Source organism: Thermobia domestica, chromosome 6, assembly GCF_964235325.1.
Source record: "Thermobia domestica chromosome 6, izTheDome1.hap1.1, whole genome shotgun sequence".
NCBI lineage: Eukaryota > Metazoa > Arthropoda > Insecta > Zygentoma > Lepismatidae > Thermobia > Thermobia domestica.
The window spans coordinates 146,851,180-146,867,580 of record NC_137459.1 but is presented as its reverse complement, the minus strand read 5'-3'; the positions used below and the strand labels follow the sequence as shown (position 1 = coordinate 146,867,580).

General features: G+C 32.9%; 1 protein-coding gene across 6 annotated transcripts in view; it reads left to right on the top strand.

Moving 5' to 3' along the window:
• The window catches only part of LOC145688250 (uncharacterized), a 212,835-nt gene that overhangs the window by 87,169 nt on the left and 109,265 nt on the right, over window positions 1-16,401 (top strand). For all 6 annotated transcript variants that reach the window (XM_081762198.1, XM_081762199.1, XM_081762201.1 and 3 more), the window contains exons 3-6: window positions 133-180; window positions 2,213-2,260; window positions 9,745-9,792; window positions 14,779-14,817. In XM_081762198.1, coding sequence (XP_081618324.1) covers window positions 133-180; window positions 2,213-2,260; window positions 9,745-9,792; window positions 14,779-14,817 — 183 coding nt within the window. The remainder of the gene's footprint in view (window positions 1-132; window positions 181-2,212; window positions 2,261-9,744; window positions 9,793-14,778; window positions 14,818-16,401) is intronic.

Below are 16,401 nucleotides of genomic sequence, written 5' to 3'. Positions count from 1 at the left end.
ATAAAAATTTAAATTGAGTTCTTATTTGACAGTAAGCACTACTTATACGTATAGGCATTGCCCACATAAATTTCTGCTACTTTATGATCGCTCAAAACGTTTTTTTGGACTAATATACGGATAATCTTTCAGGAGGGACGAGAGCAGGAGGGTAGTCGTGAACCCCGCAATGGACAACAGGTAACTACTTATAAACAGCAACTGATAGTTGATATTCTTGTGTGCTTCTAGAACACAAATATAGAAGTTTAGGGTTTCAGAGTCGTATCACATTTCTTTTTTAAATACGCGTCTCTAGTTTTTTTCCTAAGCATTTATTTTTCCTAAATGAAACTTGAGTAACATTTTATTGTTTCAGTTTTCTGTTAGGAAAACATGACCTGTATTTTTGCTTTTATAGACTTACAACATATGTTCGATATTAAACCGATAATTTTTAAGAGCCGAGGAAAACCAGAATGCGGATGTGAAATTCTGGAAAAATTAAATTTTAGACAGGAAACATTTAATATAGAAATAATCTAGTTGTTGAATGGATATGCACATTCTTAGGTTTAGATATATGAATATGTTATTCATAATGAATAAATCAAATTAATCAAAAATACATAGGTTTTTAGTTATTTGAATGTTGATATATGGTGGGAGAAATAATACTGTTTGCCTAAATTCAATTTAGCGTACCATTAACCCAGAAATAGATAGAAAACCATTTATATCTTTATATATAATCTTGCATACATTTTGTTCTTCATTCGAGAGGCATTTTATTCTAAGCTTCGGAGAGTTCAGTTTACAATATTAAAGTCATAAACGGCTATTTTGTGGATGATGTTAGTTTAGCATCATTATTTGCAGAATCCTTTTTTTCTATACTGTTACATTGCGTCAATATTTTTGAAATAAGAAACTTGTGGATAGTTTTTTACAGGTTCTTCTTTAGAATTTTAAGACCCTCAATACATGTTATATATAGTTGCAATGAATAGTTAGTTTATTCATAAGTTTTAAACGACAATTTTGTTTCATGAAATCTACTACATTTTCAGAACAGCTAATACATTTATACTTCTTTCTGCTGCTGCGTATTAATCTAAAACACCTACAAAAGATTTGTCACCACCAGGAATCCTACGCACGTTTTCTTTTTATCGAGTAACCAATTTCTTAGATTTGATTTTGTTTCAGGATTTTCTCATCAGAATGCAATAATTAAATGTTTTTCGTGTTAGAGTAGGAAAACAAATATAAAAACGTAGTGTTATATCTCCACTAAAATTAAAATATTTTAAAATGTTCAATGTTTCCCAGGCAAAATAGTAGGGAAGAACTTCGTTTTTGTTTTCAGAAATGTTATTTGCACGACCCATTGAATCTCTAATTGTATGTGCCACCTCTAGAATACATTGATAAGGTAGATAAATATCTGTAGAGAACTCAACTAGAATGATTGATATAAGTATGCCTAAAACCGATTCAACATTATTTTTGATGAACAAAGAAGGAGCCAACATGTTTTCCCCCGGAAAAATTTGTTAAACCTATTATCTATATAAGTTCAAGTTATGCCTGTATGATTGATTTCCTGGTCTACTTCGGTAATAAGAGCACAAGCAGACCTATAAAACTAACCTATTTTGCAAAAACGGAAATTGTACTTCGGTTTTGTAAAACAGAAAGCACAAAGCACATATCTGAAGCAAGTAACTAAAAATATTTGACGGTTACTGTTCAACAAAATTATCTGTCTTATTCACTCGTTGAAGTCACTGAGAACTGGAATTCCAAAGCTAGATTTTCCGTTTTAATGATTTCTTTTTGAAGAAATCGTATCTTTCAATTCGCGATACTTGTCCTCTGTTGAATATGTTAATGTGAAACTCCTGAAAATATGCCACGAAATTGTTTTGTTGAAATCTTCCAGCTATGGTCTTATTGCATAGATCGTAAGGCTCAGTTCGTAACTATAAACGTGATATCATCATATAAATGTGTTTTCGTTATTTCTTATTGTGTGTATTATGTAGAACAAAATACTCTCTGAGCTGCAATATGTCTACTGTTGTTACTAATTTTCAATGTTCATAAAAATTAAATTGAGTTCTTATTTGATAGTAAGCGCTACTTATACGTATAGAGATTGTCCACATTGGCTTCTGATATTTTGTGATTACTTAATACTTTTTTTACTAATATACTGATAATCTTTCAGGGCGGAGGAGATCAAGAGCGCCGTCGTGAACCCCGCATTGGACAACAGGTAACTACTTACAGACAACAACTGCTAGTTTAAAATCCTGTGTGCTTCTAAAACACAAATAGAGAATTTTACGATTTTAGAATTGTATCACATTAAAAAAATGTTTCCAGTTTTTTGTCCTCACCATTTATTTCCTGAGTAAAACTAGAGAGACATTTTATTATTTCGATTTTCTATTAGGAAAACATGAACTGTATCTTTTGCTTTTACAGGTTTACAACATTTATCTCATATTAAACCAATGAAACCCAGAAATCCGTTGTCGTAATCTGAAAAAAGTAAATTTTAGACAAGAAACATTTAACGTAGAAATAATATAGTTTATGAATGGGTATGCACGTTCTTAGATTTTAATATAGTCTAGGCACCGGGACTTAAAAATTGAGTTCAAAGGGAAAATCATGTATCAATTTGGCATCTGATATTTTTTGAATAGATACCCATCACTGATCACAAAAATGTCGGATGCCAGAATAAAACACCTCACAGGAGGGGAAAGGGAAGAGGCTAAAGCAAAAATTTTTACCGTATCTATTACTCACTATATCTCCGTAACCATTGGGGCTGAAGAATGCAATTTTTTTCAGTTTGTTTGTCTGATTGTCTTCTACAATTTAATTGTAGTGCGTTTTTGAGCTAAATATAATGGTTTTCTTGTTATTTTCATTTTTACTCAGTATTGGTTGTGCGTGACGTCAGTCTTTTAACCACAGATTCTTTACAAACCGAATTCGGGAAAATATTCCTCTAAAAGTTTTTTCGTTATTTTATGCTCTTTCAAAAAAATGTATACTTATATTAGTGTGGACCTAATAGTGTCTGAGTTATAAGATACTTTATTCTGTCGTGTTCGAAACTGATCACGGCGCGGCTCAAGAGTTACCTTCCTACAAACAGTAGATATTAGCTGCTGATGATGAATAATATATATGTAATTTTGTCTGCCTGCAAGTAAATAATACTGATGATTAAATCTGTCTCTATTCTAATTAAAAATATCTATTTTTAATATCAATTGAGTGGCTTTTAGGAAAATAACCCTTATCAAAACACAAATTTTCTCTGAAGATTGAAAAGAACTTTCCCTAGTACAAAGAACCTCTGCTAATTTGTTTCTTTACACATGTCTCTGATACCTTCGAAGGCATGCACAAACATGTAGCTTTATATTGATTTTTCCTAAGAAAATTTTGTTTTGACAAGGGCTGTTTATTGCTGCAAGTCCTTCGGTTTATGTACTACAATGGTACTGATAGAAATAGAACAGGAACCAGATTTCAAAATTGTTTCAAGAGAGAATCATAAACAATTTGCCATCCACTTTTAACATATATCAATCACCACCTTTCCCTCTTAATACTTACTGTAACGGAAAGAAAAAAACACAATATAAGATATGGCTAACACATTTTATAAATGATCAGTTTTAAACTGTTAAATCTTATTTACCGAAGAAGCACTTGCCTACTATTAAGATTGTGTACAGTTGGTATAATACAATAAATGTATAATAAAAAAAACTTGAGAGAAGGATACCGTATGCTTAAGTAACCTCTGCACAAGAAAATAAATTATTTGATTTCTAGTATTAGTTCTCAATAATGTTATGCCATTCTTATATCTCGAAAAAGATAAAGAAATTTGCGATGTCTTTAATGCATCATTCAGTCTTCATCAGTCGGTTCATTAACTGATAATAAATTTTTATACTCGCTAGGACAAATGCGCAGTGGAGTGCACAAGAAACCGCGATTCTTACATTTGAAGTTCAAACTTACACATTCAAATTTCTGAGAACTACATATTAACCTCGAGGAACTTTGTGAAAAACAGTTCTGTAGATTCAATAGCGCTTGCTGATAAAGTAATCTGTCCTAGGGAAAATAAAAGTTTTACAGTTTTATAACTTACAGTTTTCTGAGTAAGTAGACATTTATTGATCTTTGATGTTCCAACTAGATATGACCTTATGTCTTATCCAAGAGGAGCGTGATAAGCCATTACCTCTCTTCTCGTTCTCAGATAACTGGCGGCAAAGGCAGTGAACTGGAATAAGCCTTCTTGTCTTTAAAATTTCGCCAACATGTACAATTCTTTACAAGAAATTCTGTCATAATGGAGTATCAACACCAGAAAAACATTGGTGTCTCTATTCATCACAATAATTCTATCTGAATTGTGATCCACAACATGAAATATCATTATAAAATCTGCTTCTTCGTGCTTTCCTTCAAGATTTTGAACATCGATCTCAAAGTTTGACTTAACAGTCTTATGATCTTTATCTACTACCTTATGATCTTTATATAACAGTCTTATGATACTACCGGAAACAACAACCAAATGTTCTCAAGGTGATAATTCCAGCAGTACATTATCTAATTATGGTCTATTTAATCAGAAAACGGTGACCTTTTTCACCTAGAACAAATTCCTTTATCAGAAAACGCTATTGAATTTGGAGAACTGTTTTTCACAAAGCTCCTCAAGGTTAATGCGAAGACCTGTGATGAAGCTAGACTAGTACTTTTAGGAAAATGTAGTCTGGAGAGATTATCTCCAACTAGTGATGCTCTCAACAACATATAAAGCTATCCCATTACCAAACAACAATCTGGGAAACGCTGATAAGTGTGAGATCGATCTACTAAGGTGAGAAGACTCCGGATAGCACTTGGAGGACCAAATTCTGAAACCAACCACTCGAAAATATTTCCAAGGCTTGTTTAAAGATTACCATGTGTAGCCGTTAGAAACTTGAGTGTGTAAATTTGGAACGCAAGTATAAGAATCGGGGTTTCTTGTGCACTGAAATGAGTAAAATTGAGTTGTCCGAGCGAGCAGAAATATTCAATATCAGCTAATGAACAGATTGATGAAGAATACTGAATGAATCATTAAAGACATCACAAATTTGTTTATCTTTTTCGAGATATAAGAGTGACATAACATTATTGAGAACTATTTCTAGAAGTCAAATAATTTATTCTCTTGTGTAGAGATTTCTTAAGTACATGGTTTCCCACTATAACGTTTCTTATTATATAATTAGCGACCAATTGAAACCCGTTCAGTGGTCATAATTCATGAAATAAATTTTATTTCGAGCGGAAACTCGTACACTATCTAGAGGCGTCTATGGTTAGCGTACAGTAAAAATATTGTTCAGAAGTACTCACCATGAGCGTTGAGATAAATGTCCAATTGTGTCACTAGCGTACAAGTGTCGTCCATGTAAAATTTGGACGGCTGACTACCAAACCAATCACACACAGCTTCCTGACCCTCGGCGTCAGACTGAAATCTCTGAACTTTCAATTCCTTCCTTAGAGGCCTAAAGATGGGAAAGTCACAAGATGAAAGGTCACGGCTGTAGGGCGGTGTCGCAACATTTCCCACTTGAATCGTTGAAACAAATTCTGCACTTGGTTTGCAACGTGTGAACGCACGTTGTCATGCAACACAATGACTCTAGCGGTCAATAAACCAGGCCTTTTGTTTTTGATGGCTCTCCGTAACTGTGTCAAGGTCTGACAGTAGCTCGAGGCGTTGATTAATTGTCCTGGTTCCTTGAAATTAGGCAATAATGGTCCATGGCAATCAAAGAACACAGACACCATAACTTTCCCCGCAGACGGTTGCGTCTTGAACTTTTTGGGACGTGGAAATGAGGGGTGTTTCCACTACATACTGGAAGACTTTGAACTCGGTTCAAAATGATGGCACCAAATTTTATCCTCAGCAACAATGCGTAGCAAGAAGTCGTTACCTTCCAAATGGTAACGTGACAAATATTCAATGGCGCAACCCATACGCTCCAACTTTTGGTCTTCCGTCAACACCCTTGGGATGCACAGCGCGCACACTTTATGATATCCGGGATCTTTCACAATTTTCTGAGCAGTATCATAACTCATTATTTAACCCGTTCGCTATGGATTTAATGCTAATGCGTCTATCCGCAGCTATAGCCGCATTCACCTTTTCATGCGTATCTTTTGTGGCAACAAAAGGGGCTTGACTAGGACGGGGATAATCAGTGTTTTGTTCACGCCCCTTCCGAAACATTCTGGCCCAGTCCACCACTGTTGTTTTGGAGAAGTATGCATCATCATACACGTCTTTCATACGCCGGAATACTTCACCTGATTTACAACCTTTGGCACTCAGAAACTGGATGACGGCACGCTGGTCCTATTTGGACAGATTGGGGATCTTGTACGCAATCTTTCACTCGTTATACCTGCAAAACGGAAACACGTATCAACAACTTTCCTGCACCCAACACAGAGGGACATTAGCCATTACACACTATTAAACAAACAATATCCTCCTACACACTATACCAATAATACATGGAACGAACGGGTTTCAGTTGATCACCCCTTATAGATTTATTGTATTATAGAAACCATACACAATCTTAATAACATGCAAGTGCTTCTTCTGTAAATAAGATTTACCAGTTTTAAAAACTGATTATTTATAAAATGTGTTAGGCATAACTATTTTGTGTTTTCTTCTTTGCGTTACAGTAAGTATTAGGAGAGAAAGGTGGTGATATATATTAAAAGTGAAGGGTAAACTGTTTATGATTCTCTCTTGAAACAATTTTGAAACCTGGTTCCTATTCTATTTCTATCAGTACCATTGTAGTACATAAATCAAAGGACTTGCAGCAAAAACAGCCCTAGTCAAAACAAGATTTCTTTTCAGAAAAATTAATAGAAAGCTGCATGCTTGTGCATGTTTTAGAAGGTATCAGAGACACGTATAATGAAACAAATCAGTAGAGTTTCTCATAGTTCGTACTAGGGAAAGCTCTTTTCAATCTTAAGAGAAAACTTGTGGTTTTTGACAAGGATTATTTTCCGAAAAGCCACTCAATTGATATTAAAAGTGAATATTTTTAAATTATATTATAGACAGACTTAATCATCAGTTTTATTTACATGCAGGCAGACAAGATTACATATATATTAATCATCATCAGCTGCTAGTATCTACCGTTTGTAGGAAGGTAACTCTTGAGCCGCGCCGTGATCAGTTTCGAACACGACAGAATAAATTATCTTATAACTCAGGCACTATTAGGTCCACACTAATATAAGTATACATTTTTTTTGAAAGAGCATAAAATAACGAAAAAACTTTTAGAGGAATATTTTTCCAAATTCGGTTTGTAAAGAATCTGTGGCTAAAAGACTGACGTCACGCGCAACCAATACTGAGTAAGAATGAAAATAACAAGAAAACCATTATTTTAGCTCAAAAACGCGCTAGAATCAAATTGTAGAAGACAATTAGACAAACAAACTGAAAAAAAAAAAACTTTGGATGTTCCAGCTCCAACGGTTACGAAGATATAATGAATAATTATAGCGTGAAAATTTTTGCTTTTCCTTTCCGTGAGGTGTTTTTTCTGGCATCCGGCATTTTTGTGATCAGTGATGGATATATATTCAAAAAATATGAGATGCCAAATTGTTACATGATTTGCTCTTAAATTCGAAAAGGAGAACACTTTTTCAAGTTGATGCCTAGACTAATGTATAAATATGTCATTCACAATGAGTAAATAAATTAATCAACAAATACTAGTAATCTATATGTTGATATATGTTAGAGAAATTTGTTCTGGTGGTCTAAATTCAATCTGGTGGACCATAAACTAAGAAACAAATTCAAAGCCATTTGCATTTTAATATATAATCTTGCATACATTTTCTTCCTCATTCGGAAGGCATTTTGTTCTGAGCTTCAGAGAGTTCTGTTTACAATATTGAAGTCCTAAACGGCTATTTTCGCGATGATGTTAGTTTTTACACAAGGATGTTATAAATAGAGGATCTGCCCACATGTATCTTCATCCTATTAAATCGATGAAGCCAAAAAACAACCAAGCAGCGGCACTTCTGATTGGCTACTTTCGATTCTGCCATCGTCTGATTGGCTACTTTCGTTTCCGCCATGATTTTTGGCTCAAAACATTGAGATCCTATTGGGCGGAGTTGGCAGAGTATGGGTGGCAAAACTGTGACGTATGGCTTCAAGATTTTGGTGTTCTGGCAGATCCTCTATTTTATAAGATCCTTGGTTTTACATCATCATTTCCAGAACCCTTTTTCCCTATACTGTTACTTTGTGGCAATATTTTTGAAATAAGGAACTTGCGGATAGCTTTTTAAACGTTCTCCCTTAGAATTTTAGAACCTTCAATAAATATTGTATATAGTTGCAATAAAGTATTACTTTGTTCTTAAATTTTAAACGACAATTTTGTTTCATTAATTCTACTATACTTTCAGAACACAATACATTTAACACTTTTATAACACTTTGGTTGCTGGATGTTAATCTAAACCACCTATAAGCAATTCTTTAGAACCAGAAGACCCATGCACATTTTATTTTTATAGAGCAACCAATTTTCTTTGAGATTGACTTTTATCAGGATTTTCTCTTCAGAATGCAATAATTAAATGTTTTTCGTGTTGCAATGAGAAATCAAAGATAAAACGTAATGTTATATCTCTACTAAAATTCAAATATTTCAAAGAGGCCAATGTTTCCCAGCAAAAGAGCGTGAAAGAACATCGTTTTTGTTTTCAGAAAAGTCATTTGCCCGACCCCTTGCATCTCTAATTGTAGGTATCACCCCAGTTTACGTTGATAAGATTGGGAAAAAATCTGGAGAGAACTCCACTAGAATTATTGAGAAGTATATCTTAAACCGATTCGACATTTTCTTTGATGAAGAAACAAGGAGTGAATATCTTTTTATCCGAAAAACATGTTGGACACTTTTCCTACTTTTATCTAACTACTTCTTATGGCTGTATTCTTGTTTTGCTGGTGTATCTCGGTAGTAAGAGCACAAGGTTGCCTATAAAACTAACCTGTTTTCCCTAACCAGAATTGTGTTTCGTATTTTTGAGCGAAGAAAGCACCGCAACACATACATCTCTGAAGTAAGTAACTAAAAATGTTTGACGGTTAGTGTTCAACAGAATTAGCCTGTCTCATTCATTTGTTGAACTCACTGAGAAATGGAAGCCTAAGATGTATATTCCATTTTACGTATTTTTTGAAAAAGAAAATTACTTATCACTACGCGGCACTTGTCCTCTGTTGAATATGTTCATATCAAATTCCTGAAAGTATGTCACAAAATTGTTTTGTTGAAACGTTCCAGCCATGGTCTTGTTGTATTGATCTAAAGGCTAACTTTCTAACTATAACGTGACATCGGCATAAAAATGTGTTCTTTTATTTCTTAATATGTATATTACGTAGAACAAAAGTACTCTCTGAGCTGGAACATGTGTACTGTTGTTACTATTTTTCAGTGTTCATGAAAATTACATTGAGTTTTATTTGATTGTAAACATTACTTATACGTATTGGCATTACCCGCATAAACTTCTGATATTTTGTGATTGCTTAAAACTTTTTTGATTACTAATATACTGATAATCTTTCAGGGCGGAGGAGATCGAGAGCGTCGTCGTGTACCCCGCAATGGACGACAGGTAACTACTTATAGACTACAACTAGTAGTTGAAATCTGTATGTGCTTCTAGAACACAAATAGAGAAGTTTAGGGTTTTAGAATCATCTTTTTTAAAAAAAAAATTAAATGTTTCTAGTGTCTCTCGTCAATATTTATTTCACCTGTGTGAAACTTGAGTGACATTTTATAATTTCGATTTTCTGTTAGGGAAACATGAACTCTATCTTTTACTTTTACAGGCTTACAGCATTAGTTTGATATTGAACTCAACGTTTTTCAGAGCCAAGGAAACCGGAAAGCCGATGTCGTAATCTGGGAAATGTGAATTTTAGACAAGAAACATTTAATATATAAATAATGTAGTTTTTGAAGAGACATGGACATTTTTGCGTTTATATATATATATATATATATATATATATATATATATATATATATGAGTAATTCAGAATGAGGAAATCAAATTAATCTAAAATATTTAGGTTTTATTAATCTATGTTAGAGAAAGTAATGAGATATTTTCTAATATGTATTTCATTAAATTTTATTAATTTGATGACCCCAGGTGAGTTGCTGGGAATTTCTCTAAATTTTGTCAACAAGATAAACCTTACGTTTGTTATTTGGTATCGATACTTACGTTTTTTTTTTTTTTTGATAGGTGAAAAACAGGAAATATCACAATTAAATGGACGGTTAGAGTTGTGCCATATACGAAAGAACCACTAATGTTTGCACAATTGTTTTTCAAAATTCATTTCTCTTGCCTCTCTTTATCTGGTGATATTCGTGTATTTATCCATTTTTCATTGACTTGACACAACGCCAATCTTTTAGCACAACAAGAGAGCCAGCATAATGGCTGATCGTAACAGGAGAGCAACTAAGAACAGAACCTAAGATTATCTGATAAGAATGTGTAATGTTTTTGTTGTTTTTGAGTAAATATAACGTAGCTAAAGGAATTCGACTACGCTGTCTGACGTAAAAGGCACAAACGCCGTGAGAGTGTTCGGACACATTTTATTTACGTTGTGGTTCTAGAAATCAACTTATTTCCCTGATACAATCGACATTACATTTCAAATATTAAGATCTTCATACATATTTTTGTGTGAGAGAAAACTTGTTTTTAACGTAATAATTTTTCTGCTTTTTGGACGTTTCTTCCATGATTCAGAAAAAAGAAAACGAATGGTGACTTATTCTTTTTAGAAGTAGTTTCTTAAATGTTATCCTGTACGTAATGATTCCGAATTTCTTCCTATGCGTGGGGAGGACTCTCTGGCACTGAGTAAACATCAACGTAAAATATTATACTATCTAATATAGTAATTCTACAGTATGATACGATATAATTCAATAAATGGATACTAAATAGTTTTGTGTAATGTATCTAAACTTTAATATACTAGGTTATGGCATAAGTTACACAGAGTGAATAGTAAACGATGTACATGAAGTATATCATATAATAGTACACAGAAACAGTGGTAAAGTCTCTCTTTAAATGAGTTCCTTATTTTGTTTAGGAGTTGTCATTTCTGGAAAAACTTTATATATATATACCTTGAAGAGCTATGAACCCGTCCTGTATGATCACCAGAGCAAAACAATGTGAATCTATTGCGATTTTTAATGGCTGATCAATGTGGGGAGCGAAATATGCTGCAGGTTTATTTAGGGTCGGTGGGGACAAATGGGGAGCTACTTGGATGAAAGAAGTAATAAGGGTGAAAAAAAAAACAAGAAACAACGACGATGGGTCTCACGATGTACTGACCAAACATCGTCACACTAAATATTTCGTCTAGTCTGTTTAAACCTTTGGGACTTGTGCAATGAAATTTCCTTTTATATGTGTGAAATTATGTCATATATTTATGTCAGTTCAATCTCAAATGTAGAAAGTCATACCCAGTCAGTAGTATGGTATAAAATACACTAATATGATCTATGATTTCTCTAGCAGTGGATTAGATAGATGCTATTTTCTACTTTTGCTGTTGAATCGACGTCAATTGCGGAGATAAAAGTCTGTGGAAATGATCTGTTCTGTTGTCATAGCTCCTAAACTAAACTCCAAGGAACCGACGTTAACAGAGGCATTTTTCCAGTTTTTTTGTACAATTTTATGGTATACTTATTGCATCAAATCGCAATATACGAAGTGTTATGGTCTTTGATATAATGCATGTTTCCACATACAAATACTGATACAAATATACTTTTAGAAAATACTTTTTCATTACAAACTAGCATAACATATAACAATACAATTTTATTGACATAAAACAGTTATTTCTAACTTGGTGTTCTGTGGCGTGGGAGTTTGCTATTCTTATTTTCAGTAAACCACAGAAACAGCAGATGAAGAACCAGTGACAGGCAAACAGAAACCATCGATGTTTTTGCAGATACATCAATCATGAATTCATGACTTCTTGTACACACCAATTGTGTATACTGTCAACTCTTCACTTTTTCTCCTGCTTTATTTCTCCTCTTTATTGTTCAACTTATTTCTCTTAGTAGCTGTTCAAAAATATACTTTGACAACATACAGTGGCCAGTTCTAAGTGATTAGTCAACGCAACTATATATAATTTCCACATGTATAATAATTCTGCCGCGATTATATTCCACATTTATAAGAATTATAATAATTCTGCAACGATTATTTTCAGAGAGAGAAGTAAGCGACAAAATCAAATGCTCTATTACCTCTAACATTTTGCCATGCTGCTTTTGTTGGACAATTCTTGTACAAATGAAATTAGCTTTGATAGATGTTCACTTTCTCTTCTCCAAAGTCTACGAGAAATGAGTTTTCCGATTGCAGAAAAAATCATCCTCAATTGATTTTAGTATATCTATCATAAATACACAATGCATTTATTTAACGTTCACTTAATTTCAGATAAACGTTAAATAAGACTTTCTTCAGATATTTCCCCGATTTTATGCGAAGAGTTTATTAAGTGTAAACTCCAATTTTGATGACCAGTAACTCAAACTATGCACTGAAAATGTTTGACATGCATATTAAGCAAGTCAAGTCAAGTTTTTAACAACATGCCAGGTTTGGACGAGATCGAATAACTTCTGTAGATTGTGTATGGTATATACTGTAAGTCAAAATGAAGGAGGAAGTCAATTTTATTTTAAAATAGTTAATAGGTTGTATTTTAATGTTATGGATTTTTGGTTTATAATCTATCATTTACAGTTAAAAAGCTGTCGAAGAGCAATTATAGCCTACTGGGCAGCTTTGCAACCATTAATTTCCTTTAAGAAAACATAAACAGAAAATCATCAATGTTAAAGGAAACGACCCCGAACATAATCTAATTAGCAATATAAAATATTACAAGGATATATGTGAAAAATATTAGTGCTCATGCTTCTTTGGAAAATGTAGACAGTAGAGGTTTTTCAAATGTAGAAAAGTAGATGTTGTGAGTGTTACACATTGTAATATATTGTTTTATATAAATACACAATTAATCAAAATATTTAATTACATACTAGAATTTATGATTTATAAACTATAGTATGTTTCAATGATCATTCAGTTATTTTGTCTAACTATATGAGGGTTAACTTCAAATAGACTAAAATAAGAATTTTCTGATGTGCAGTAGTATAGTAAATTTCTTTTCTCAAATCAAAGCTTTAGAAGGAATTAACTATTATTAGATAAAAATATATGTAATGTGCATTCACTATACTGCATACACGTGTATGGTTAATCATATGCTGATTTTGTTTAAGGATTACATTAATTAGAATGCAAACAACAATGAACTTCAAATGCAACTAATAGTTTATTGAAAGTAATTGTTTTGTGTTTGATTTATTTGAATTTTTGGCGTTTTGAGGCAGACAGAACGTACCACGATTTACCATAATTTTCTTTCTAACTGTCTTTCATTGAATTTGTTTCAGAATCTTACTAGTGTCCCGTAACTTATTTCAGAGAGAGAAGAGGTAATGGATTTTTTTTTTAAAAAAAGTATAGTATGTTCCACATTATATCTTAACGATATATTTTTACAGCAAACTAGCTGCAGGATTTTAACATGTGAGTTTTAACTTATCTTGTTTTGTAGGAATTTTCCGGAACTATTGGTGGTGGTGTATCTAGAATCAACTCTTCAAATAGATTTAAACTTTTTCAATATTTGTGTACAGAAACCAACAAAAACATGGTTATGAATTATTTTTAGGTCAAATTTCGGAAAGGAATCAATGAATTATGTTTGATTCAGAAAGAACATTCTTCCCTTAACAATACTGGGAACTTTGTGACGGGAACAAATGTCGTTGCTGCTGACGTCCCCATTAGATCATTATCAAACAGCTAATCAATATGGACAACTAATTCAATTGGTCAAGTCGTTCAGAAATAATGACCAAAATAGCATGTATGGTGCGTTTGCCTATTTTTGTTGGTGGCTGTACAAATTATTATTATTATTATTATTATTATTAATGTTAATAATATTAATATTATTATTATTTCATTTGGTCGAATATTACTGGAATGTATTTGTTACTATTCATTACATAAGAAAACTAACTTTCCATCTATGCATTAACTATTACAAAGAGCAATCGTGAGGCTTCAGGTTGAGTACGCAGATCCATAGAAATATAAGTCAAGGTTAGGCTTTTTCTCGTTCACAACATTGATATTTTCTTACAAGTTCTTTTTACTACTTTTTGTCATCTAAGTGGTGGTGAGTAGGACTAGGTAGTATCATCCCCTAAATACTAATTCTAATTTGCAATTAGGAATAATTTTGTTCATTTCATGTATTTGTTAACACAAGAGGTTACTTGCAAGCCCTAATCTAATATTATATCACTATTTATTTGTAACAATATTTTAACATTTTTTTAAATCACAATTTTAACAACTTAAAAATGAACTGGTTCATAATTCTTTCATTTTCATTCTGGAGTTCAATTTGATAATATAACGGATTATCTTTTATTTCAGGATGGTCCAGTGCGTATCATCTATACACCTATGGCTCCAGTAAGTTGCATTGTAATTATTTATAGTTGCATACATGTACTTACATAATCCATTTTCAACTTGATGATTCGTGACTTTGTAGTTTACTTGATGATCTGCAAGAGGAATCCCTGGTTCAATCCTACACCAAGTGAATTTATGGTAGACAACATTATGTCCATGAATTTTCTCGAGGTTCTCTCGTTTACTCTCACATTCTCATCCCACCATTTCCCTTCATAATCATCCACCTTCATTAATCATCCATCTACTTTAGAATAAGATGTATAAACGTAGGACGTAAAGCTAGAAGTTACATTTTACTCCTTTGTTATTGCTCACTACTCCCAGTTTCGGTAAATCGCACGGACAGAACAGGTGATCTACTGGGAGGATAAGGAGAACAGTGACAGAAAAATCGATGGTAAATGGGATCCATGAGTATTGCCAAACCTTCGCTGCATCATTTCCTCGCCTCGTCTCCTGTCCTTTAAACTGCCTGTTTCTCTCAGTCGCTGCTCCAGGAGTAAACATGTGATAAGACACTAAACCTCAATTAGTTGGAAATTTGATTTATTTGGTGGATGTGTGGGGACACACAACAAGGCAAATAGACATTTTCAACACACTATACAAATTGAATTGTGAAAGAAATATATCAGCATGTTAAAGATGCTCTATATATGCACAACTTCTAACTGTCTTACATTAATATAAAAATAATCTCAAACTCGCAAATGATAACTGACAACATCAGCAGGAATGTATTTTTTCTCCTTGTGTATTGGAATACCTTACTTGATTCGTAGATGAATCGTAGCAGACTGTCCTGTAGATGGTGCTTCTAAAATTCAATTGTATTCTAAAGTGTTGCAGTATCACAATATTGCACAAGAAATTCATACGAAGCGTAGTGACGATTGTTCAATCGAATACGAAACATGCATAGTACAGTAATATAAATCTTAATGAGGTATATTCTTAAATAAATGTTTTAATTAAAATTTTTACATCATTTATTCAATTGAAAATACATGAACCTCTGTTTTATACTATGTGGAATTATGTTTACTTTTTCGAAGGAGAAATACATATCATACTTTTCCCCCATCCTCTTTCTCTGATACATTTCCCTCATAATTTCCTTTTGATATGAGTCTGTGAGAATTAAAATGTTTGATATAGCAGTTTGCAAAATTTGTTGTCTTCTTTACTTGGTTTAGTTTCGAGTTACGTTGATAAGTCTTTAGCAAATTTCTCTTTCATTGTCCTCTTTGTTATCTAACTCGATAATTTTTGAAAGCAATAAAAAATTTAATTAAATGTACAGTACTCTTATTATTACAGAATACCGTATATAATAATTCTCATTTCTATTGAATACTGCGGTGTAATTAACTGGTTGGTAAGTAAAAGTTCTCCATTGGTCCAGTGGTCGAAGTGAGGACAGATTTTTTTTAAAGAGAAGCTTAACATGCATTACTTATACGACATGCATTACTCATATCGGTTCTTATACAAGAAATGACCATTAAGAGAGGCGGTTGTTGAAAAGGCGGTAAAGAAACACACTTTAACATTCGAAACGCCAAACTTGAGTCAAAA